The 26,926-nt window shown below is 36.5% G+C and overlaps 1 protein-coding gene and 1 pseudogene across 1 annotated transcript in view; one reads left to right on the top strand and one right to left on the bottom strand.

The window, feature by feature from the left end:
- Window positions 1-26,926, bottom strand: part of ATR (ATR serine/threonine kinase) — a 106,898-nt gene that overhangs the window by 69,058 nt on the left and 10,914 nt on the right. The window contains 18 exon segments of the mRNA XM_043595227.1: window positions 197-327; window positions 2,189-2,281; window positions 7,423-7,608; window positions 10,096-10,290; window positions 12,121-12,291; window positions 16,777-16,948; window positions 17,115-17,215; window positions 17,299-17,489; window positions 19,248-19,268; window positions 19,271-19,509; window positions 19,743-19,935; window positions 20,588-20,740; window positions 21,049-21,248; window positions 22,455-22,646; window positions 23,125-23,303; window positions 24,101-24,466; window positions 24,468-24,979; window positions 26,710-26,856. Coding sequence (XP_043451162.1) covers window positions 197-327; window positions 2,189-2,281; window positions 7,423-7,608; window positions 10,096-10,290; window positions 12,121-12,291; window positions 16,777-16,948; window positions 17,115-17,215; window positions 17,299-17,489; window positions 19,248-19,268; window positions 19,271-19,509; window positions 19,743-19,935; window positions 20,588-20,740; window positions 21,049-21,248; window positions 22,455-22,646; window positions 23,125-23,303; window positions 24,101-24,466; window positions 24,468-24,979; window positions 26,710-26,856 — 3,442 coding nt within the window.
- LOC122491907 lies at window positions 3,261-3,623 on the top strand (annotated as a pseudogene).

Below are 26,926 nucleotides of genomic sequence, written 5' to 3'. Positions count from 1 at the left end.
GGTTCATTATACTATTTCCCAGTATGTTAAAAGATTGCACACTAGTGTATCTTTAAAGAAGTAAACATATTCCCTTTCAATACAAGTATTCTTTCCATCTTTATTACTCACAGTCTGAATCCCTCAAAGAGATAAGAATTCAAGTTAGTGCTACTGGGAAATGCAAATACTCTAATGAACTCAGGCAGTCATTTACCTGCAACACAATTCAGGAAAATCATCCTTGAATCTCAGGCCAGTTCTTAGCGTGGTCATCATCTTCACCCTCACAGAACTGACATGTTTTGGTCCCATCAACTTCATCAAAGACATCAAACTATTCAAAGCCTATAAAGTAAGTAGGGATTTAAAGTAAAGCCTATAAACAAGTCCACAGGAGCAGATGAGCCCTAAGGTAAAGTACATCCCACCCACATCTCAGAGTAGTACCTATATCTGGCAACACAATGTCTAAATGTTGGTCAGTTCATTCTGTTCAAATTCTTATGTAAGTAATGAACTTGAAAAATACAAGCTGAGTTCTGGTGTTTTTTTTCTCTTGTGAAGGTAATTTGTTATTTTTGTCCTGGTGGTCCTTTAGAACCGTAATTTTCAAATTTATTAAGAACATTAATACTTATTGTTTAATTTTCTTCCTGTTCATCCCAAATTCCTATGCGGCACATGCATTTCTGTCCTAATGGTACTAATTTCAACATACTCTGAATTTAGTAAAATAAACAAATAACTGATGACATACCCCCAAAATAATGTACACATTTTACTGTATGTGGAACACAGAATCGGGACTTGTATCAACAGCTCCAGGTTCTAATGAAAGGGTAAAGAAACACTCTAGTAAACCTTACCTCTGTGCCAAAACATACAAGCTTCACCTGGGTGGTTCAGTTGGTTGAGCATTGTTGGACTCTTGATTTCGGCTCAGGTCATGATCCCAGGGCCGTGGGATTAGGCCCCACATCTGGCTCAGTGCTGACAGCACAGAGCCTGCTTAGGATTTTGTCTCTCTCTCTCCCTCTCTCTCTCTCTCCACCCCTCCCCCACACTGACATGTGCTCTCTCTCTCTTAAAATAAAAAAAAGATTCCATGGAGACAGAACAGAAGTTACCTAGGGGATTAAATTTACCAGTTGACACCAACAGAGTAAGTATTGGCTGCTGAATTAGAATTTAATATTGTATCATGTCTTTCCTGGTTCCTCAAGGTTATTAAGAGAAGAGTATAGACTGAAATAAAAGCTTCCACTCAGATTTTTTTTACTGTAATTTTACTGACTGCAAAGATGGAAAACAATAAAAAGGGAAATTTAATCAGTACTAAAATTCTAACTCAATCTAGGAACAAAAATTTCCAGTTGTGACCAACTGTTACAGCAGTCATACTGAAACTTCACTGTGCCAAATGCATTTATTTATTTATTTTTTTTTTTTGAGAGAACAAGCATGCAGGTGGGGGAGAGGGAGAAAGAGAATCCCAAGCAGGCTACACACTCAGCACAGAGCCTGACCTGGGGCTTGATCTCCCGACTGTGGGATCATGATCTGAGTTGAAATCAAGACTCGGATGCCCAACTTACTGAGCCACCAAGGTGCCCTGTGCCAAACACATTTAAACATAAATCAATAGATACTGAAGTTACTTAACTTTACATAACTTAACAATTTTCAGTTTTCAAAAACACCATGGGCCATAACTCATAACACACCAATTTGGACCAATGAACTCAATTATGCAACTTTTGTTTGAGCTATCAGAGACTGCTGGTCTCTTTTCTTCCCACTGAGCTAGACGGGGTGAGGTCATGAGCCTGATGCCATTGGGGTCATCACCTGGCACTTATGTACAAAGTCAATCCAGGGGAATTTGAGCTAAGAGATGAATTCTGAGAACACTGTATCCAAAGCTAAGTTATGCCCAAAGCTATATTATTCTTACACTTTTAGTCACAGAGCCAATAAATTCTTTTAAGCCAGTTTGGGTCGGGTTTTTGGTCCTTTATAAACAAAAGAACTATAAGCAATATAATTCCTCTTTTTAGAGTCCCTAAAAGCCTATAAAGGAAAATAAGGATTCAGAATGTCATGTTTATTTATCATCTTTGAATGTTTGTAGCTACAAGCCAAAGTCATATCTCCTTTGTATTCTATATGAATTCCAGAACTTTGCAACTTAACTATCAGTACCTACCATTTTCTTATCTTCAATGCCAACACTGGAGCTCAGTAACTGCATGTTAAAAAAGGCCAAAATTCCCAACAACTTAGGTTGCAAGTAATCAGCCTAATGAAAAAAAAAGAAACACATAAAACAGATTTTATGTAAGTTTTATACAGATCAAATTTCATAAATCAGTAATAATTTATTCAACTAACATCATTTCTATATTACCTAACTATGTTAGAGTACTGGAAGTAAGCACTTGGTGAATTTTCTCTAAAAATATGTATTTTCACATCTAGTATTTTAAAAATTAGTGAAGCTGGGGCGCCTGGGTGGCGCAGTCGGTTAAGCGTCCGACTTCAGCCAGGTCACGATCTCGCGGTCCGGGAGTTCGAGCCCCGCGTCGGGCTCTGGGCTGATGGCTCAGAGCCTGGAGCCTGTTTCTGATTCTGTGTCTCCTTCTCTCTCTGCCCCTCCCCCGTTCATGCTCTGTCTCTCTCTGTCCCAAAAATAAATAAACGTTGAAAAAAAAAAAATTAAAAAAAAAAAATTAGTGAAGCTGATTTATAATCACCAAGACAAAATATGATTAAACAGTACTCTACAATAAAAAACCTGTGAGCTTTTGAATTATGGAGTGTGCTGGGGTGGGATCCTCAGGATGTGACTCACACAAGGACCCAGAGTGGAGAGGATATTTAATTGTTATAAGAATGGAAAAAGACGAAGTGTCCTTATCTAGAACATTTAGAGCTAAGACAGAAAAAAAAAGTACTTGAATAAGGAAAAAATAAGCTGCTAGAACATCGGTCTGAAACAGAGGTCAGTATCATCTGAGGTAACACTGGTAAAAGGGAATAGGATTAATTTTTTCTTGAAAGAGGATCCTGGAGGAAAGGGTATGGGCTTTAAGTCAGCCAAACCTGGGTTTGAATCCCAATTTTGCCCTACCTAGTGTGTGATGCTGGGTAAGTTACTTAACTCCTCTGAGTCTGTAAAATGAGAACATCTATTGCACAGAGTTGTTATAGAGATTAAGTAAGATAACATACATTAAGCACTAAGAATATAGTAAAGTGTTGCTTCTGCAGCAGGAGCCATTATGGGGAGCAGCAGCCATGGCTCTGCTCTACCCTCTGGGCATTGGCCTCAACGAGAGCTACAAGGTGACTAAGAGCATGAACAAGTTGAGGTGTAGCAGCTGCTGCAGGCGCCTCATCAACCACACCAAGTTTGTGTGGCACGTGATCTGAGAGGTGTGTAGCTTCACCCTGTGCAATGGAGCTGCTCAAGGTTTCCAAGGACAAGTGCAATTTCAAGTTCATCAAGAAAAGGGTAGGGACACACACACATCTGTACCAAGAGTAAGAGAGAGGAGCTGAGCAACGTCCTGGCAGCCAGGATGAAAGCATCAGCCAAGAAGGACTGAACCCCTCTCCTCTGTACGTAATAAAGCCTTTTTTGGGGAAAAAAAAGAATATAGTAAAGTGTTACATTTAAGTTGTTAATATTATTACAAACTAGGAATGCAAGTACCCTGCAAAGAATATTAAAATATTTATAAATGGGCAAGGAAGGGGGCACAAAAAGCAGGAGAGGAGTGGCAAAGCATTTTCCAACTCCACAATTAAGTTGCATTGGTTGATGTTGAGGCACCTGATTTAGGTATCTACAGATTACATACAATGCCAAGAGGAGAGAGGGGTAGGTGGATGTGTACTAGCACATAGTAGAAAGTTAGGTGTTGATCATGTCTCTCCATATTAGATATTAGGACAAACTTTTTTCTTGCCAAGCACAGAGAATCATGTTTGTCAATCTAAATTACACTTAATTTGCAAACTTCTGATTTGGATTAAAACTCATTTTAGGCTTAATAAGCCACAATTCACCAATCACATGGATCCAGCTCATGCTTCTTAAATGAAAAGCAGATATAGATGGCACTCACAGTCTGCCAACATTCTAATTGTAAAGCTCTTGCATTTAGACAATAATTCATTAATCTGCCACTCACTAAATATGTATTATGTATGTCTAGAATATGGTGCCAGGTATAGGTGGCAAGATCAGCAAAGTCACTTTCCTCCTATTAGCTAACATGGGAGACTAATACGAGTAGAAGACATTCAATAAATATATAAATAAGGTTGAGATAAGTGCTAAGGGAAAAACACCCTTATCACATGATAGAGAAGAATTGGGATGTGGGAGTTTAGGTAGGGTGATCAGAAAACTCTGAGAGCTAAAGAATGAGGAAGATTATTCCAAGTAAAGAGACTAAGGCAAAGGCACTGACACAGAAAAAATCTTGATATTTTTAAAAACCACAACAAAAAAAACAAGAAAGGAAGAAAAGTGTTACATAATATGAGGGTGGAAAGGTACGTCAATCACATAAAGCTTATAGATTTCATTTTAAGAGCAACAAAAACCATAAAAGGAATTTAGACAGGGGAATGATATGAATTTGTATTACCTACAAAAAGAGCATATCAATGCTGTGTAAATAAGTGACTAAAGACATAAGGAGGGAAGAGTGAAAGGAGAGAACAGTTAGGTTTTTGTAGTTGTCTCCAAGAAAGATGATAGTCACTTATAAGAGGGTAGTGGCAGCAGAGAATGAAAAATATACTTTGGAGATAGACTTGCTAGGGTTTGCTAACACTTAATTATGAAGGATGAAGAAACTGGAGGGCTCATGAATGCCTCCCAAGTTATGATCTGAGCAACTAGGTAGACAGTGGTACCATTTCCTGAAATAGAAAAGACCAGGAGATGGGAATGCAAGCTGGTGCAGCCACTCTGGCAAACAGTATGGAAGTTCCTCAAAAAACTAAAAATAGAACTACCCTACGACCCAGCAATTGCACTACTAGGCATTTATCCATGGGATACGGGTGTGCTGTTTCGAAGGGACATATGCACCCCCATGTTTACAGCAGCACTATCAACAATAGCCAAAGCATGGAAAGAGCCCAAATATCCATTGATGGATGAATGGAGAAAGAACATGTGTTATATATATACAGTGGAGTGTTACTCGGCAATCAAAAAGAATGAAATCTTGCCATTTGCAACTACGTGGATGGAACTGGAGGGTATTATGCTAAGTGAAATTAGTCAGTCAGAGAAAGACAAATATCATATGACTTCACTCATATGAGGACTTTAAGAGACAAAACAGATGACCATAAGGGAAGGGAAACAAACATAATATAAAAACAGGGAGGGGGACAAAACAGAAGAGACTCATAAATATGGAACAAACTGAGCGTTACTGGAGGGGTTGTGGGAGGGGGGATGGGCTAAATGGGTAAGGGGCACTTAGGAATCTACTCCTGAAATCATTGTTGCACTTTATGCTAAATAATTTGGATGTAATTTTAAAAAATAAAATTTAAAAAAGGAAAAAAAAGGGGGCGCCTGGGTGGCGCAGTCGGTTAAGCGTCCGACTTCAGCCAGGTCAGGATCTCACGGCCCATGAGTTCGAGCCCCGCGTCGGGCTCTGGGCTGATGGCTCAGAGCCTGGAGCCTGTTTCCGATTCTGTGTCTCCCTCTCTCTCTGCCCCTCCCCCGTTCATGCTCTGTCTCTCTCTGTCCCAAAAATAAATAAATGTTGAAAAAAATTAAAAAAAAAAAAAAAGGAAAAAAAAAACCAAGGAGAGAAACAGGTTAGGGGAGGGAAAATGAAGATTTCTAACAGACACGTTATGTTTGGACTTTAGATGTTTACTAAGATAGACAAGTAGAGATGACAAAGAGGAAGCTGGAGAGGCTGTTTGCCATCCTCTCTCCAGATCCATTCTCTGGCCTGTTCTGTGCTTGAGAAGCTAACCAGATTTCATTACTCAAGATCCCTTTCATCTGGCTTCCCAATGAATTCAGTCAACAGGAAGCACCACAGGGGAACAGGGATTAGGAGAAAAGAGCAAGGGGTTTAAAATTCCTGCTCCCTCTGGGTTTTGAGGTGGTTCTGGAACTGTCTACACTCTACAATGACAACCTTCTCCCTGAACCATGGCTCTAAGCTTTCAACCAGGTTCTGTCAATAACATTTCTTCTTCTTGGCCAGGACTATGGGGAGCATAAATTTTCTGCTATTCCTAGTCCCTATATTCCTTAACATTTCCTGCTGGTTCTCTTAACCTTGCCCAAGACAATGAAAATAGCCCTTCATGAAACTATTTTCGGTTAAACATTTTTGTGTGTGCCATCCGTTTCCTGCCAGGACCTAACTTACATAAATCCACAAGTCCAAAGCTCAGGAGAGGTCAGGATTGGAATTTCAACAATGAAATCATCAAAATATAAATCAAATCAAGCAAAGTACCAGATGAGACCAGATTCTCTCTCATTTAAGGAAAGAATAGACAAAAAGACCCAATTACATAGTCCTGAATCAATCTAACATTTAGAGGATAAAGTAGAGGAAAGAGCCAGTAAAGACTAAGAATGAATAAGTAGACAGTGGGGAAAAAAAAGAAAATAAAAAAAGTATAGTATAAGAGATGCCATATGAGAAGGGATGGTCAATTGTACTGAATACCACTGAAAGGTGAAATAAGATAGGAAGAGAAGTGACCATTGGATTTGACATCAGGCAGACTGTTTCTGACATGGACAAGAATTTCAGTAGAATAGTGAGAACAAAAACAAATTAAAATGAACTAAAGAATGAATGGGAAATGAGAAAGCAAACATAGAAATCTCTGAAGATATTTTGCTGATAGACCTTGGAGTCTCTTGAAGGAATGAGGGCAATCAAAAGAAAAAATAGGATATATACATATTTTTTCACATGAAGTAAAGTGACTAAACATTTAAGAGAGGGAAAGAGGGGATAACATGTGTTCCAACTTTCCCTTAAATATAACAATGGATTTTAAAAATAGAATTGACAAAATTAGTATGTTGTGCCAAAGAGGTAGTTGGAGGTAGGGGAAGGGGGGCACAGCACAAATGTATTCCAATCTATAGTTAAAAAGTAGTGAATAAAAATTAATTTGAACATTTTTACCCTGTGAAAAAATAAAATCCATAATCATTTGGAAACATATTTTTCAACACTAATATATTTTGTTAATACCTTGTATGACCATAATTTAAATCCTCAACCTTTCTAAAATAAAAATCTCAGCCTGAAATTTAAACAAATCTCTAGCATCTGGAAAATGCATACAATATCTATTTCTCCAATCTCACAATTAAGCTACAAAAAGGCAAGAAACAAACAAAAACTCATATAACATATTCCTTACCATTAACTCCGGAGATGTGATCTCTCTGGGGCCCTGATATGGATCATCACTAGATGCAAATGATGCAAGTATTGACAAACCATTGAAAACCTGTTGATAGTGTTCTCCAATACGTAGCAATAATTCATTATGCAGTCCTTGGAAATCTTGTCTCAATAGGCTTCCCAATTCAATTTCTGTTTCATTCTAATCCAAAGACACATTTAAAAAAAAAAAAAAAAAGATTTTGGAAATAAGTATATTAGTAAATCAGGAGCTCTAGATCATGTGACAAAATTTACTTATGGTATTTAAATTTTGTTTTTTATTTTTTAGTGTTTGTTCATTTTCGAGAGAGTGACAGTGCACATGGGGAAGGGGAAGACAGAGGGGGACAGAGTATCCCAAGTGGGCTCTGCACTGACAGCACAGAGCCTGATGTGGGGCTCGAACTCACGAACTGTGAGATCATGACCTAAGCTGAAGTCAGGTGCTTAACCAACTGAGCCATCCAGTTACCCCTATTGATGGTAATTTTAAAAGGTATTGGAGGGGTGCCTGGGTGGCTCAGTTGGTTAAGCGGCCGACTTAGGCTCGGGTCATGATCTTGCGGTCCGTGAGTTCGAGCCCCGCGTCAGGCTCTGTGCTGACAGCTCAGAGCCTGGAGCCTGTTTCAGATTCTGTGTCTCCCTCTCTCTGACCCTCCCCCATTCATGCTTTGTCTCTCTCTGTCTCAAAAATAAATAAACGTTAAAAAAATTAAAAAAATAAAAATAAAAAAATAAAAGGTATTGGAAAGTGATTCTAGGGGCACCTGGGTGGCTCAGTTGTTAAGCATCCAACTCTTGATTTCAGCTCAGGCCATGATCTCATAGTTCATGAGTTCAAGCCCCACATGGGGCTATGTGCTGACAGTGCAGAGCCTGCTTAGGATTGTCTCTCTCCTCCCTTTCCCTCTGTCCCTCCCCCACTCGCGCTCATGCTCACAAACACTTGTTCTCTCCCTCAAAAATAAATAAATTTAAATAAAAAAAAAAGAAAGAAAAAGGGATTCTAATCTTGATTTCTCCAGGTACATCTCCCATGGGGTACAGGTAATGAGGAAAGTAATTAAACTTCACTTTCAAATAAAATTTCAAAAAGTCAGTTTTCTTAAAATATCATCAACTCATTATTCATAGACACATAACCCCTAGGAGAAAATATAATATAGTGGCTTAGAACAGTCTTTGTGGTCAGACTGCCTGAATTTAAATTCCAGGTTTGTTTGTTTTATTATCATTTTTTAATTTTCAGAGAGAGAGACAGAGCGTGAACAGGGGAGGGGCAGAAGGAGAGGTAGACAGAGAATACCAAGCAGGCTCTGCACTGTCAATGCAGGGCCCCCGATGCAGGGCTTGATCATGACCCGAGTTAGACTCTGACTGAGCCACCCAGGTGCCCCTTAAATTCCAGTTTTGTCACTTATTAGTTGTGTTGTGACCTGGACAAGTTACCTAATCTGACCTCTCCCTGTTTTGGTTTTCTCATCTATAAAATGGAAAAATAATAGCATCTTTATCTTATTGGATAACTGTAAGGACTGAAATGATCCATATAAATTCTTTAGTAACTTCTGACATGCAGGAAAATACTCTATTATTATCATTCTATCTCTACAGGAAAACACTCTACTATTGTCATTCTATCTCTACAAAACAGATTTTCTTCCTCAAAATGAATAAAAATACTCAATATTCAATAATTCTCATGCAGAAAGGAATCTATTGCTGCCATATCATGAAACACATGAAATAATTAACATCAGAGAAAATAGTAGTCACATATGCATATCTGACGGTTTCTCCTACTCCAATATAGTTTCATATTTTTTGAAAGATACCATTGCTAGTGTGATACCCAAAAGACATATAAGCTATAATTTTAAATCTAAAAAAACTAGCAAAATACTGAGTCAAATATAATCAGAGCACTAAAAAACTAAGCAATACACTAACATTATGCCACAGTTGAGATTGCCTCTTCCTATAAATATAATTACTTGCATATAATTAGTCAACTTAGAGTTCCAATTAATTAAAAATTCAAAAATATGGGCCACCTGGCTGACTCAGTTGAAAGGGCATGTGACTCTTGATCTTGGGGTTGTGAGTTCAAGCCCCACACTGGGTACAGAGATTACAAAAAAAAAATTTAAAAATAAACTTAAAAAAATTTCTAAGGGAGCCTCAGTGGCTCAGTCAGTTAAATGTCTGACTTGAGTTCAGCTCTGGTAATGATCTCAGATCAAGCCCTGTGTTAGGCTCTGCACGGACAGCATGAAGCCTGCCTGGAATTTTCTCTCCCTCTCTCTCTGCCTCTTCCCTGCTTGCATGTGCATACAGGGGGTCTCTGTCAAAATAAATAAACTTTAAAAAAAAATTCTAAAATGAAATGAGTTGAGTACCTGATCCATGAATGGATAATCATCACACGCTATTATGGTGAAATGACCAAAAAAATAACAAAAGAATATTTCTATTTAATATGATCCTCTAGGCCCCAAACAAAGCTTATTTACATGATACCATTTGGACTTATATTACTCTAGAATAAGCTCTAAATTATTTACTCTTCACCCTACAAGAACATTAGAAAAGCTTTCCTATAATGCTAATTTAAACGAAAGAGTAAAACACACAATTATTCAATTACCTTCAGATAATGAAGGGCACGTTCTAATTCATCCTTGGAACAGGAACAGACCAAATGAGAAAAAATATATTTGAAGTTATTTATTAAAATTTCTCTACGATTGACATTTAACTGTTTTCCTAAAGTTCGAATGAGAGCAGAGGCTGCAGGGCTTGCTTTGGCAGCAAGGTCAGGGAGCAGAACTTGTAATGTCCTCTGAAAAAGAAACACTATAATTACTAAAAAGTACATTTGTCCAGGTAATAACATATTCACATAAGTTGTGTACAAAAATATTTTAAAATGCCAAACAAATTTGGAGTCCATATGTGATCTATATAATTTCAGAATTCACCATTTATGCATTTAACAGATATGTACCAAGCATCTATGATTCAGGCACTAGGGATAAAGCCGCAAAAAAATAGGCAAGGTCTCTGATGGCACAGAGTTCACATTACAGCTAATGTAGAAGTATAAGCCAATACATAAGTAGAGAAGAAAATTTCTCATGACTATGTGTTAAAATATACTCATGCTCTAAAGGCAGAAGTTCCAAGTTTGATTTTTTATTTGAGTTAATTTGGATTTTGACAACAAGCAAGAGTAACCATAAATACAATATTTTAAGTTTTTTTTTAATTAAAAAGCTGAAAAAAATTAAAAGTGCTGCAATATTAAATAAAAACATTTTAATGCACTCACCATCCTCAAATGGCAACAAATCTATTTTGATTTTGGTCTATTTCCTTTAAGATCTTACTCATAAAACAAATACACAATTCCAAACACAAAATTGTTGGCCTTTCATTTATTCCCTTCAACATGTATCTAAAGAACACCTACTACATGTCAATCATCATAGGTACTAGAGATATAAAAATAAACAAGAATCAGGCCCCTCGCCTCAGAGATGCTTACACCTTACTTGTGTTATGCCTTTGAACTTAAAATTAATTCTGTAAGACTAATATAACATTATAAAATAGTCTACAAAGTATTAACAATTATTATATTAAGGGTTCCACAAGGTCTACAGCCCAAATGTTAGACATTTCTTTTCAGCATTTTGTTTAATTTTGTACTTCGAAAATGCTCAATAAACATCTGTACTTTTTGGTTCCCAGAGGGAAATTACTGAATGAAAAGATAAGAATATCTTTATAATCCTTACTGTATACTATCATATTTCCTTGCAGGATTTGACCAATTTACAAGCAACTTAAGTTTGTTAAAATATAATAATGTTGTAGGGAGAAATACTCAGTCCTAACAGTATGGATCACTATTACAATTCACGAAGAGTAATGATAATTTTGTCTTTAGGAAAAGGTAAGAAGACAATCTACTCCATCTTTCAACCCTTAACCATAATGACATTTCAAAGACTTCCCAAACCACTCCCTACCATAAACTCTGTCATCTGAATTCACACAAGATCATATATACCAATAATTTTGTACTATATTGCTGTAACTCCTTAGAGGTAAAAATGATATTAGACTGTGCATTACCAATGGAACCAATCATAGCACTAAAGACATAAGGGTTCAGTCAGATGAATTAGTCAGCATTAATCAATTAGTATTAAATTTTCAGGATAGCAAACCATATAGAGAAATAACTCTATCACGAACTTAAATTTTATAACATAAGTAACATCATATCAAAGTCAAAAGAAAACATACATATTTGAAAATACAGGATCTACATGCTCCAGATTTTCTTTAAAATAAGACTAGAATGGGGGCGCCTGGGTGGCGCAGTCGGTAAAGCGTCCGACTTCAGCCAGGTCACGATCTCGCAGTCCTTGAGTTCGAGCCCCGCGTCAGGCTCTGGGCTGATGGCTCGGAGCCTGGAGCCTGTTTCCGATTCTGTGTCTCCCTCTCTCTCTGCCCCTCCCCCGTTCATGCTCTGTCTCTCTCTGTCCCAAAAATATATTAAAAACGTTGAAAAAAAAAATTAAAAAAAAAAATAAGACTAGAATGGAATAAACACAAAATACTGAATTGAAAACAGTTAAGTCAACCACACTTTGCAACTTACAGTAAGGAAACGATTAAGATCAGGAAAGTCAAAAACATTGGCAATTTCAGACAAGGTATTTAAAGCCATTTCTCTCTGGTGAGCCACATCTTGTTTCCGCATCTCAGCATTCTGGCATGGAGTACTAGGAAGTGCTGTCATCTGACTGGAGTGGAGAGATTCTACTAAAAACTAGAGCAAAACAATTTGTTAATTTTTTCACACAAAGAAGAAATTTAAAAAAATTTTTAGGGGTGCGTGGGTGGCTCAGTCAGTTAAGCCTCCAACTTCAGCTCAGGTCATGATCTTGCGGTTCGTGAGTTCGAGCCCTGCGTCAGACTCTGTGCTGACAGTTTGGAGCCTGGAGCCTGCTTCGGATTCTGTGTCTCCCTCTCTCTCTGCCCCTCCCCTGCTTATGCTCTCTCTCTGTCTCAGAAATAAATAAAATATTAAAAAAAAATTAAAAAAAATTTTTTTTTTAATGTTTATTTTTGACAGAAAGAGACAGAGAGAGACAGAGAAAGACAGAGTGTGAGTAGGGGAGTGTCAGAGAGGGAGACAGAATCCGAAGCAGGCTCCAGGCTCTGAGCTGTCAGCACAGAGCCTGACGTGGGGCTTGAACCCACAAATGGTGAGAACATGATCTGAGCTGAAGTTGGACACCCAACTGAGCCACCCAGGCGCCCCAATACACAAGGAATAAAATTTAAAGACTACTTTCTAAGCTAACATAAAGGATAGTATCAATGCCCTAAACATATTACCTGAATTAGCTTACTTGATTTTTGTAACAGCCTTCAAGAAGTAGATGATGTCACAACCTCCCTTTTACAAATGGAGTAACCAGGTTTAGTTAAGAAATTTAAGTATCTTGTTAAGGATCACACTCCTAACAGGGCAAAGCCAGTATTTTAACATATCCCTAACTTTTCAGCCATGAGTTGAATCAACCTTTTTTATTTATGTATTTTTTAGTTTTTAAATAAAATTGTCTTTATTTGCTGACAAGATGATATATAGAAAAAATCCTAGAGACTCCACCAAAAAGTTATGTGGATAAAGAAGTAATTAATAGAGGTGCCTGGGTGGCTCAGTCGGTTGGGCGTCCGACTTCGGCTCAGGTCATGATCTTGCGGTCCGTGAGTTTGAGCACCGCGTTGGGCTCTGTGCTGACCGCTCAGAGCCTGGAGCCTGTTTCAGATTCTGTGTCTCCCTCTCTCTCTGACCTTCCCCCATTCATGCTCTCTCTCTAAAATAAAAATTAAAAGAAGTAATTAATAAATTCAGTAAAGTGGCAGGACACAAAAGCAACATACAAAAATCAGTTGCATATCTATACACTAACAAAATATCCAAAAAAGAAATGAAGAAAACAATCCCATTTTAATAACATAAAAACTAATAAAATATATAGGAATAAATTTAACCAAGAGTTGAAAGACCTATAGCATAAAAAGTGTAAGACTTTGATGAAAGAAACTGAAAACACAGTAAATGGAAAGACATCCTGTGTTCAAGGACAGGGAGAGAATATCGATAAAAGATCCATACTACCAAAGTCATCTAAATATGCTAGTGTAATCCCTATGGAGATCCAATGTGGAATTTTGGATATTCAGTGAATTCCCTATCAAAATTTTAATGGCATTTTTCACAGAAAAAGAAAAAAAAATTCTACAATATGTACTGAATTTCAAAAGGCTCTAAATAGCCAAAGCAATCCTCAGAAAGAACAAAGCAGGAAGCATCACACTTTCTAAATTTTAAACTATGCTACAAAACCTGCAGTAACCAAAACAGTATGGTACTGTCATAAAAACGGGTATATAGAACAATGGAACATTATCAAGAACCCAGAAATAAATCCTTGCATATACTATCAACTAATATTGGACAAGGGAGCTAAGAATACTTAATAAGGATAATCTCTTCAATAAATGATGTTGGGAAAACTGGATAATCACATGAAGGAAACTGAAACTGAACTTCTAGGGTGCCTGGGTATCTCAGTTGGTGAAGCATCTAACTTCAGCTCAGGTCATGATCTCATGGTTCCTGAGTTCAAGTTCTGCATCGGGTGAGCTCCAGCCCCATATCAGGTGAGCTCAAGCACCACTTCGGGTGAAGAGAAGTCCTGCTTCAGGTAAAAACATGAGCCCCACTTTGGGTGAGCCCCACTTCTCTCTCTGCCCCTCTGTGGGATTCTCTCTCTCTGCCCTTGCTCACTTGCACCCCCCCAAAACAAAGAAAGAAGAAACTGAACCTCTATGTTATACTATTCACAAAACTTAATGATTTTTTAAAAGATTTCTTTTTTTTATATACATATACATTTTAATTTTATTTAAAACAAGTTAGTTACATATAATGTAACAACGATTTCAGGAGTAGAATTTAGCAATTCATCACTTACATAGAAACTAAAGTGCCTTCTTGGTTGAAACTAGACCACTTTCTCACACCATTCACAAAAATAAACTCAAAATAAATGTGGGACAGGAAACCATCAAAACCTTAGAGGAGAAAGCAGGAAAAGACCTCTTTGACCTCAGCCGTAGTAATCTCTTACTCGACACATCCCCAAAGGCAAGGGAATTAAAAGCAAAAGTGAATTACTGGGACCTTATGAAGATAAAAAGCTTCTGCACAGCAAAGGAAACAACCAACAAAACTAAAAGGCAACCAACGGAATGGGAAAAGATATTCGCAAATGACATATCGGACAAAGGGCTAGTATCCAAAATCTATAAAGAGCTCACCAAACTCCACACCCGAAAAACAAATAACCCAGTGAAGAAATGGGCAGAAAACATGAATAGACACTTCTCTAAAGAAGACATCCGGATGGCCAACAGGCACATGAAAAGATGTTCAGCGTCGCTCCTTATCAGGGAAATACAAATCAAAACCACACTCAGGTATCACCTCACGCCAGTCAGAGTGGCCAAAATGAACAAATCAGGAGACTATAGATGCTGGAGAGGATGTGGAGAAACGGGAACCCTCTTGCACTGTTGGTGGGAATGCAAAGTGGTGCAGCCGCTCTGGAAAGCAACGTGGAGGTTCCTCAGAAAATTAAAAATAGACCTACCCTATGACCCAGCAATAGCACTGCTAGGAATTTATCCAAGGGATACAGGAGCACTGATGCATAGGGGCACTTGTACCCCAATGTTCATAGCAGCACTCTCAACAATAGCCAAATTATGGAAAGAGCCTAAATGTCCATCAACTGATGAATGGATAAAGAAATTGTGGTTTATATACACAATGGAATATTACGTGGCAATGAGAAAAAATGAAATATGGCCTTTTGTAGCAACGTGGATGGAACTGGAGAGTGTGATGCTAAGTGAAATAAGCCATACAGAGAAAGACAGATACCATATGGTTTCACTCTTATGTGGATCCTGAGAAACTTAACAGGAACCCATGGGGGAGGGGAAGGAAAAAAAAAAAAAAAAAGAGGTTAGAATGGGAGAGAGCCAAAGCATAAGAGACTGTTAAAAACTGAGAACAAACTGAGGGTTGATGGGCGGTGGGAGGGAGGAGAGGGTGGGTGATGGGTATTGAGGAGGGCACCTTTTGGGATGAGCACTGGGTGTTGTATGGAAACCAATTTGTCAATAAATTTCATAAAAAAAAAAAAAAAAAAAAAAAAGAAACTAAAGTGCCTTCTATATAACATCAAGCCATAAAAAAGTTTATCAGGGGGCACCTGGGTGGCGCAGTCGGTTAAGCGTCCGACTTCAACCAGGTCACGATCTTGCGGTCCGTGAGTTCGAGCCCCGCATCGGGCTCTGGGCTGATGGCTCAGAGCCTGGAGCCTGTTTCCGATTCTGTGTCTCCCTCTCTCTCTGTCCCTCCCCTGTTCATGCTCTGTCTCTCTCTGTCCCAAAAATAAATAAACGTTGAAAAAAAAAAAAATTAAAAAAAAAAAAAAGTTTATCAGTAGAATAAAGGCTAAAAAAGAAAAGCATTTTTAAAAATTTATTTATTGGGGGGGGGGGGGAGAGGGGCAGAAAATCCCAAGAGGCCTCAAGCTGTCAATACAGAGCCTGACTCAAGGCTCAATCTCAAGACCGTGAGTTCATGACCTGAGCTGAAATCAAAAGTCAGATGCTTACCCAACTGGGCCAACTAGGCACCCCAAAAAGAAAAGCATTTCTTTTCTTTAAAGTTTTATTTATTTATTTTGAGAGAGCGTGCACATGCACATGTACACTAGCACACGTTCCACCTAGGATGGGACAGAGAGAGAATCCCAAGCCAGCTCGATGCTGTCAGCACAGAGTCCAATGTGAGGCTCAATCTCACGGAAGCGTGAGATCATGAGCTGAGCTGAAAACAAGAGTTGGACGCTTAACTGACTGAGCCACCCAGGCTCCCCCAAAAAAGCATTTAACAGATTAACAAGAGAGCATAGTAATTCAATATATTACTAAAAGATATTCCCCTCTCCCATTCATAATATACATCTTTAGAGCAAGATCATAAAATATAGAACTTGTAAGTTTTAGGTTCTCTTAAATAAACTGAATACATCCTTTAAAAATATACCCTTTAACGCAAGACAAAAAAAAAGTATAAATGGTTTTTTGTTTGTTGTTGTTGTTGTTTTTTAACTCTTGCAAAGTATTGCTATTTACTGCAGTCAAGACCAGTGCTGACTCTCACCTGACAGATGGGTTTCTTATACTGGCTGAAAAAGTTCTGCAGTTTAACACTCTTAGCTGCAACCAGAGCTCTGATTTCTGTGTATGCTGCTCCAGAGACAGATGCTGACTTGGATAATAAACAATGCAATAAGTGCAAAAGTGCAAAAGGTACCAAATCTCCTTTTGCTGCCCTAAAAAATTTAAAAAAGGTTATCATCAATATCTCAAATATAAATGGAAATCCATAAAAAATTCATGTTGATATCACATTTTTTTCTATAATTTCACATCTCTCATACTACCATTTTTAACACCTGGCAAATAAAAAAGGAAGTATACAAACACTGCCAAATATACCTTCCAATATCCCCTGTTGTAAGAATCAAGGTATCCTTCAACTCATTATTTCTTGAGATTTGAGCATGTGTATATGCTTCCTTCATTCTTAAGACAAAAAGCTAGAATAATAAAATTAATCAGTTAAATTAGTTTAGAGCCAGATTAATGAAGACACAAATGTTTAAAAATAAAAAATATCAACCTCTTTTATAAATCCATCTTCAGAGTCCAAGGATTCCAATATATGCTTGATATTTCCACTAAAAGCCACTCTAACATCCTTGTCTGGATCTTCCATTAAATTTAATAAAGTTCCAAGAACTGTTTTTACATCTGTTTCATCTTCTCTAAAATCAAGGTGCTTACAAAGATGATATAAATTATCTATGAAAGCTAAAGGGCGAGAGCAAATAATACCTCATATTAACACTTCAAATATCAAAGTTTTACAGTAAAAATATTATTAATAAATATACAAAGAATTCTAACTTGCTTATAATGTCAGTTTCAATTAGTAGAAATTGTGGAAGACTAAAATGAATGTTTACAGATTAAAATTTACTTTATACTTAATAAAAGTTATAAATAATTTAAATCTAAAATTCTAGAATTAAAAAAATTTTTTTTAACATTTATTCATTTTTGAGGAGAGAGGGAGAGAGAGGGAGAGAGAGAGAGAGAGAGAGAGAGAGAGAGAGAGAGAGAGAGAAGTGTGAGTGGGGGAGGCGCAGAGAGAAAGGGAGATAGAATCTGAAGCAGGGTCTATCAGCAAAGAGCCTGGTATGGGGCTTGAACTCATAAACCACAATGATAACCTGAGCTGAAGGCAGATACTCAACCCAATAAGCCACCCAGGTGCCTCACTTCTAAAAATTATTTATGTATTTTGGGGAGCATGTAAGTGGGGAAGGGGCAGGGAGAGGGGGCAGAGGATTGGAAGTGGGCTTGACAGGCTGACAGCAGCAAGCCCGATGTGGAGCTTGAACTCACCAACCTTCAAGATCATGACCTGAGCCCAAGTCAGATGCTCAACTGACTGAGCCACCCAGGGGCCCTTAGAATTTTTTTAAGTTATAAAATGACTACTCACTTAAGACTTTGTACATCATTATATTTTACTGAGACAGACTTAAAAAGCACATTTCACTAATCTAAAAAACTGTGAACTATTAGCTTTACTGTTAATCCTGTATTATAAGATTTAGGGAGTCCTGGAAACTACCTATTATAAATTATTTTTAAAACTTGAGAACAAGTTGCAACTTTCTACCCAAACAAATGGATCTTCTAAGTATTTGTGTAAATCTCATGCTTCCAACAAACTTATACAACATTGCCAGTGGAAAAGTGACTAAGAAGATACAATCTACAGATAGTCCTCAGTAGGGCAAAGCTTCTAATTATTTGAAGTTCCAAAGATCCAAGGTAGTGGCAGCAGACATATTAAGAAGCTTCCCCAGTCTCCCTAAAGAGCATAGGGAATACTGAACCTCACGATATTGGACCAAACACCAGGTATGCCCAAGTCGGCAAATCACATGAATATTTAAAAATCCAAAAATTACTTCCCTTGTTAGTTCTGTGATGCGGTCTAATGCCAGACAACCCATTTATAAATAACCATTACATGACCATTGAATCTATCAAGTAAGTCTAATTTCTTAAGGCTTCAGGCTAATTCTATTAATGATTTAAAAAAGAGATTTAGGGGCACCTGGGTGGCTCAGTCGGTTAAGCATTTGACTTTGGCTCACGTCATGATCTCACGGTTTGTGAGTTCTGCTATCAGCACAGAACCCAACATGGGGCCTAAACCCATGAGAACATGACCCGAGCCAAAGTCAGACGCTCAACTGACTGAGCCACCCAGGCGCCCAGAAAAGGTTTTAAAATGTTAAATAAATCAGGGGCACCTGGGTGACTCAGTTGGTAAAGCGTCCATCTCTTGATTTCAGCTCAGGTCATGATTTCACGGTTCGTGAGTTCCAGACCCTCACATCTGGCTATGTGCTGACACTGCGGAGCCTGCTTGGGATTCTCTCCCTCTCTCTGTCCCTCCCCAACTTGTGCTCAATCTCTCTCAAAAATAAATAAAGTTAAAAAAAAAAAAAAGATGTTAAAACATTAAATAACTCATAACAAATCACTCACCAAGTTTCACTGGACTAGGTGTTTTTTTTTCAGTAGAAAAAGGAATGGCTTGCAAACAGAAGCTTTTAGTTGAGAAGATGAACATTCATGTTGAGAAGTGACTTTTAGGCTCTTACAGAATAGGTCAATATGTCCATGTTCAGAGAAAGGTTCTGTTAAAGAACTTGTCAAATGAAACATGCCATGAAGTGTACAGACAAGTTGACCAAGAATAGAGGCAAATTCTTTCTTGACAAAGTCGGAATCATCTTTGACTTTATCTCTGGGGAGAAAAAAGAAAATACACTAACTAAACCTTGCTTAATTTTGTGGTCTAAATAGTCTTGCTTAATTTGGGGGAAAAGTAATGGTAAGACAAAGCCTAAAAGGAAGAAAACTTAAATTTCAAAACAAAAAGCAACATTTGTTGCATACACTCAGCAATATACATATATTTGCATACAGTATGATCTTTCCAAGCAAGTTATATATTCAAATTAAAATATTAATACATACATAAGAATCTTGGGAACTCTGTTACAAGAATTCTGCTGCTGCAACAAGATAAAAAATCCATTAACACAACTAGCCCGGATTACTTCGTGGGAGCTCTGTAGGGCCCAGCTATAAACTGCTGTTCTCCATTCAAGGAATATTCTTCTTGGAAATAAAGTTAGAAGAAACACACACCGTGACTGTGCCTGTGGTGCTGAAAAAATTAAGTCTATTAAAAACTATTTCTAAATATTAATTTTAACTTATATACATATCAATATACACATTTATATATATTTATACACATTTATATTTATACACATATATATTTATATACATCATACACATTTATATATATATATCCATTGTCATAAACTCAAGTAACATCTCAAATATATATATTTAATTAAAAGCTCCTTTTTAAAAAATAAAGCACATGCACTGAAAAACATCTACGTACAATCCTACTACATGTAACCAGAGAAATGCAACTAAAAATCACACTCATCAGATAGTTAAAAAAAAAAAAAATTCTTTTAGTTAACTCCTTACCATTTTTTCTTTTTTTTGACAGCAAACATTTTAGTCTGACAAAGTGAGGATGTGAGACAACAGAAATTCTCTCCTATTTTGCTAAAAGGAATGTAAACTGGAATGGCATCTTTGGAGAACAATGTGGCAGAATACTTGGGGTGTGCAAATCCTATAATTTTTTCAATTTGTTACTTTTTAGATGTCTAATTACTTTTTGAATTGGTAAAAATGTACTTTTTAAATTAATGAAAAAAAAAAAAAAACAGCAATGTGTTAGAAGTCCCATATAGACATGAGTTAAACCACACACACAGAATTTTGTGACCACTTACAGCAGCTATCAGAAATCCTCTGGCTTAATGCTAGAAGATTAGTGGCAAATGTAGTCAACTTTAAAGAGCCATCATCAGAATGGGAATGAATCCATGGAAGTGAGAGCATTCCACATAAATCTTCCAGTATATGATCTTCAAATGAAGTTTTTACTACAGAAACACACAACAGGTGATTATAATTTTTCCTTAATCGTATTTAACTGTGTCTTGTTGCTCAATAAAAATAGATGTTCTAAACATCAAGTGGAATTACAGCATTCAATAAACAAAGGTTCTTAACATAGAGATGATGTTCTGAGGTCTGTAACCCAAAGAAATTAAACGTGACTTTACAAAGATACGCATCCATGCATTTTCTCAGCATTCTTCAGAAATTCTCAAATAAAAAAAGTTAATAGTTATATTCTACACTGATGACCTTTAAAGGTTGTTTTGTTCTACTGTGTATTTATACTCACCGTGAATATAAATTAGAGCATCATATATTTTCACCACTTTATCAATAACTGCCTCCAGGTCAGGTTTCTGAACAGATTCTAACAAACTCCTACAGCTCTTAAGCACTTTTGTGTAAAAATCCAAAGACATCCAAGTTACCACTACTGAAGGTTTCTTCTTACATTTCTGTTGACAGTCCTTGAAATTATGGCTGCAGTTAATACATTTTTAAGAAACAGAATTACAATAAATTTATTATAGTCCAACCTAATATTGCAGTTAAGTCAAAAGAAATTGTGAGTATAAAACTAACACAATTTTAAACCAATTCAAAGTAAATATGCACGTCAATTAATATGCCATTATTATTTTAAGCTTAGTCTCTTTACATCAGTCCTAGGATTTGGTAATTAAAATAATCTACAATATTTAAATGCAGTATCCCAGGCCTAAAAAATGACAGAAGATATCCCTGCATAATTATTAACTGGCTTGGTAAACCCTTAATTATAGAAGAGTAGACTGCAGTCTAATTAGCTATTCCTTCAAGTTGTTTCAAATTCTAAATGTAATACAATCTGAGGTAATATAGTTTCTCTAAAATCTCTTTCATAACTTTTTATTGACTAATTAAGAGTCAGAAAATACAGAATAAATGACCATGTAAAAAGTTAACAGAGTTTTAGTCTATAACTTGGCAGTAAAAATAAGACTACATCTTCAGAGATGATTCACACTTGCTTTTTCTGATAGAATAAATAACCATCTTAAAAGTACTAAACTGAAAATATTCTTCCAAGGAGTTCTAAATCCCTACTCTTATTATCAAAAGGAAATGTTCTTTTGGCTAAATGTTTGACTAAAAGAACAATGAGTTTTGAGTTATATAAAAATGTGCTCTGCTAGTTTCTAATTATATGTGCGCAGGAAAGTTCAGACAAAGAGTCTTGTTAGAGGAAGTAATTAAGAGGAACTGGAACACCAGGTTACCCTCGAGCTGGACCCAGAACATCAGAGGCTCCTCACCCCTTCTTCTCCTGTCCTTAGAATATATACTCTACCTACTGGTCTCATAGTGGGAGCTGTTCCAAAGAAAGAGCCTGGAGAAAGTAAGGTGTTGTTGAGACCATCTGGACTGAACACATGACTTAGTCTCAATTTCTCTAAACCTCAATCTCCAATTTGTAAAGTAGGCATAACAGCATTTACCTTACAGAACTGTTGTAAATATTAAATAATATATGTATAGTACTTAATACAGTACGTAGCATTTAGCAGGTGCTCAATAAAAAACAAATTACCTTTCCATTTCACTAAAAAATGTATGTTCTCAGGTCACACAAATTGAGTGAATAATGAGGTCTCCTAAAACAATACATCCAAATTTATTACAGAAAACCCACCCAGAAAATACAAGTTGTTTTACCAGTCCATGTTTTGATGAGAACAATGAACAGTACACAGAGCAGTCAGTTGTAGGATAACCGTGATTCCTTCTAAAGTCTCGATAACAGGATTCTTTAGACTACCACATTCAAGGGAAATCTGAAGGGATTCAGCTTTCTGTTTCAGTGTACTCCATAATATGCTCTTTTTGTTCATATCCACATGTTTAATTCTGTAATTTATTATAACCACAGTGTAAAGATATTCATTGGTTCAAATGTGAAAAATATTTAAAACAAAAACATAACATGTAATGCCAACTACTGAAATTTATAGCACAATGTATTTAAAACAACTTTCAGGGCTAACTGCAATATGGGAATTCTTTGATCACATTATACAAAAAGTTTATTTGTTAATGTATTTTAAACTGCTGACAGATATGCAATCTCAGAGATTTCTCAGATACTAAAAAGTTAAATTAGACAGGCAAGTAATAACTTAAAAAATCTTTTAAGTAACCTTATGTAGCCATGTTATCTTTTATACTCGAATGGGCTGCTAGTATTAAAATATTTTAAGCATTCCTTTGACTACCTTTAGAAAGAACAATGGTATGTATTTAAGCCAAAGCACTTAACTAAAGATGATTTTTAAAAGTGAATAAAGTTTTATTAAATCACTAAATACAAACTGAATGAAGGTCATACTCCTCAGTCTGTTTTGGTGGTCTTTTGGAAGAGTTTAGAGATGAGCTGAGTCGACGTCTTTTGGATGATATTACATCACTATTACTGCTGAGGTTTTCCTGTTGAATTTGGCACTGAACCTCCTCAATGATTTCCATACTTTCCATTTTTAAGGCGGCATAAAGTGGGCCCAACAAATACTGAGAAAGTAAAAATAATTTCAAAAACTATCTCTTAGAAAATGTTAATAACAGACTGCAAAAATTTATTAGGTTGTAAGTTTTTTAATAAGGTAAACTATTTTCAGAGTCTCATCAGGTAAAACAAAGACCTAAGTTAATCTATATAATTTCACAACCTATAAATAGACATATATGTGGTTCTGTACCTACAATTATGGTGGTACAGTCTTAAAAGCCTTAACATAAATTCTCTCATCTGTTTTTCCTTCCATCAAAATACTACAAAGAAAAATTCTATAAGGGAATTACTAAACTCTTTCATACTACAAATCCAGCAAGACTTTTAGATAAAGTATTTACTCAAGTTACTGCACATTTTATTGTACTGCCTGTCTCTCACAGTCCAAATAAGAAAAAAAGGCATAATTTGGCATGATTAGTACTATGTAATCATAGGTTTCCTACAAGTGATTGATTATAACATGTCAAAGATAAAATCTAGGTGAGTGCTCAAAGTTTTTGTAATTAAGTTGATAACTGGCCCCCTTTTAATAATGCACTAAACATGCTTACACTTCACAAAGCCTACTTTAAAACCTGCTACCCTATTGGCAGTTCATTACCAACTTAGTGAACAAATCTTTCTCAAATCAAAGTAAAAATTCAGAATAAAGAGCCAAAGTGGATTGTGAAAATCATTCCATTCTGAATATACATTATTAAAGACAATCTATTTTCTCACTAATACATCTGACATATATGCTTAAGTTATAAACAAAATACATACTTATTAAGAAACCTTAAAAATGACTTACCTCTGCATCTACCTGAAATCCAAGCACATCCACAAGAACTTTACAAATGTTTCTCACATAAACCTTCCTGACTTGTAGAGCAGATTCATACCCAGCTGGCACATATTTAAGGAAATACTGCAGTAAGTGGCACAAAGCTGCTTTTAGCAAATCAGACTTAAGCCGCATAAGCACACCATCTTCAAACATGACACAGAGTTTTTCCAGCAGCATATTTAAATAGACAGGTTCAATATTTCTATAAGCTTCTGCTTCAAAGGGAAACAGTGTTTTTATCAGCTTTGATAATGGCTCTTCACAGAGTTTCAACTGGTCAGCATCCATTTCTACAAGATGTTTTAATAATTCCAAAAATGACCGGAAAAAAAGTGCTGGCTGGTTGTGCTGGTAATCCTCCAAGCTCAAAGAGTTCAGTTAAAAGGCTAATTGCTAAGGATTTAATTTTTGGACTACCATACTCTAGCAGCATACAACCTATCTGCCAAAGTAAGAGTTCTTGCCTTCTAAAAAACACAATTGCAATAATACGAATAAGAACTGTTAATAAGGTGACTTCAATAAATTCTAAATTTTGCATGTTCATGAACTGCAAAGGAGCTGGTTGTAAATATCCCACACGTTCATCTAATTGACTTAAAAATCGGCTAACTACCACTGGCCATTCCACAAAGTGTCCCACTGCATTTCTTTTATGGAGGCAAATCACATCTTCAAAAAGATGCAGTAATTCCTTTGTTAGTACTCCAAAAATTGCAGGACTCTTGCTTTTAAAAAGAAATAATAATGAGCAGATGACTTCACAGATTTTCTTGTGTAACGTATGACAGGATGGAGTTGCTGCAATCCGCAGAAGTCTTGTTATGATCCAATTACTGAATTCTGTGAAATAAAAAATATTAAATAAGTCCATCAGAAATGTTAATTAATTTGCTAAATGCTTGATGATTCATTAAAAAATTTTTTTTAATGTTTATTTATTTTGGAGACACAGAGACAGAGAAATAGAGAGAGAGAGTGAGAGCGAGAGCAGGGGAGGAGCAGAGAGGAGACACAGAATCTGAAGCAAGCTCCAGGTCTGAGCTGTCAGCACAGTGCCCAAAGGGAGCTTGAACCCACAATCCGTGAGATCATGACCTGATCCGAAGTCAGACGCTTACTGACTGAGTCATCCAGGTGCCCCTGATGATTCATTTTTAAAGTATAAACTTCACTAACAAAATAGTCTAAAACATTCCTCACACAATGGAAATACTGAACAGTAATTTAGAATACCAATTTTCGAGTCTAAGTCCTAGCTTTTCACTTATTGGTTGTGTGAACTTTTCATCTCTCTGAACCTCTGTAACTTCATCTATAAGAAGGGAGTCATAAGGGTTACCATGAGAATGAAGTAAGATGATATATGTGAAATTCTCAGCATAGTGCTTGAACTTCAACAAATGGTTACTATTATCACTCCTTCAACAAATATTTGAGTGCCAACTCTGTCCCAGGTGCACAAAAACAAATCAGTCACAGTCCTCCTGATTCCTGTAATAGTTTCTAAAACTTTTTGATCACAACTAAGATACATTTTATATCATGACCCAGTTTACATATGCATATTTATTTTATTTAAATATATGAAACAAAAGTTTCATGAAACAGTATTTATTACATGCAATGTATTATGATATTTTCTAATTACATTTTATCTTCATAACCTATTAATGGGTTGTGACCTGTTATTTAAAAAAGTGTAGTAAAGAATATAGACAGGAATGCCTGGATGGCTCAGTCAGTTAAGTGCTGACCTCGGCTCAGGTCATGATATCCCAGTACTTGAGTTCAAGCTCTGTGTCGGGCTCTGTGCTGACAGCTCAGAGCTTAGAGCCGGCTTCAGATTCTGTGACTCCCTCTCTCTCTGCCCCTCCCCACTTGCGTGCACTCTCTCTCTCTCTCTCTCTCTCTCTCTCTCTCTCTCAGAAATAAAAACATTAAAAAAAGTTAAAAAACATTTTTAATACTCTATGCATTGTACAGAAAAAAAGATGATAGTTTTACATCTTTTTATAAGGAGGCCAATAAAGGGGCAAAAGTAGTAGGAACAATAAGGATAAAGCCTGGAAAAAAGCTTCAACATCTAGGAGTTGTTCTTAAAGGGCTAGATAGGAAATATTTTAGGCTTGAGGGCTTTATGGCTTCCATGTCAACTACTCAATGCTGCCTTTCTAGTAGTTACATACAGTAAGTAAATATTAAGTAAAAAACATGGCTTTTGCAATAAAACTTTGTTTACAAACACAGGCAGGAGGCCTGTGGGCCACGGTTTGCTAATGCCTGATCTAGAAGAAAGAGATTATCAAAAACAGAAAAAAGAAAACTGCTTAAGTGCCCAATGGCAAATAAACAAATTTGGTTATTTCTGTTCCATCCTGGGTATCTAGTTTAAAACTAAAGAAAACAATAAGGATGCACAAAACAAAATTAACAATTACCATTTTGCTCCTTCATGTTTATAGCAAATTTGACCAAAATATGTATAAAATGTATGTTATAATTTAGAAGAGCAGAAGAGGGTAAATTTCATAAAACCAGTTGCAAATGAATGCACAAATAGTAGGACTCACCAATACTGTCTTTGACCTCATTTTGCCCTTGGCTTCCATTCACATTTACAAACATAAGTGGGGAGGACTTCATTATATGCTGGATGAAATCAAGCAACATCACAGAGGTTGGCTGGGAGTCAGTTTTCTTTACAAGTTCTAGAGCAACTAAAATAATAAAAAATTCATCTTAAAGAGGCATGACAAATGAAATGACAGTTCTTTTGTTAAAAAACTA

The sequence above is a fragment of the Prionailurus bengalensis genome, chromosome C2, assembly GCF_016509475.1.
Source record: "Prionailurus bengalensis isolate Pbe53 chromosome C2, Fcat_Pben_1.1_paternal_pri, whole genome shotgun sequence".
NCBI lineage: Eukaryota > Metazoa > Chordata > Mammalia > Carnivora > Felidae > Prionailurus > Prionailurus bengalensis.
Note: the sequence above shows the minus strand (reverse complement) of the source record. Positions and strands in the feature narration are given on the sequence as shown.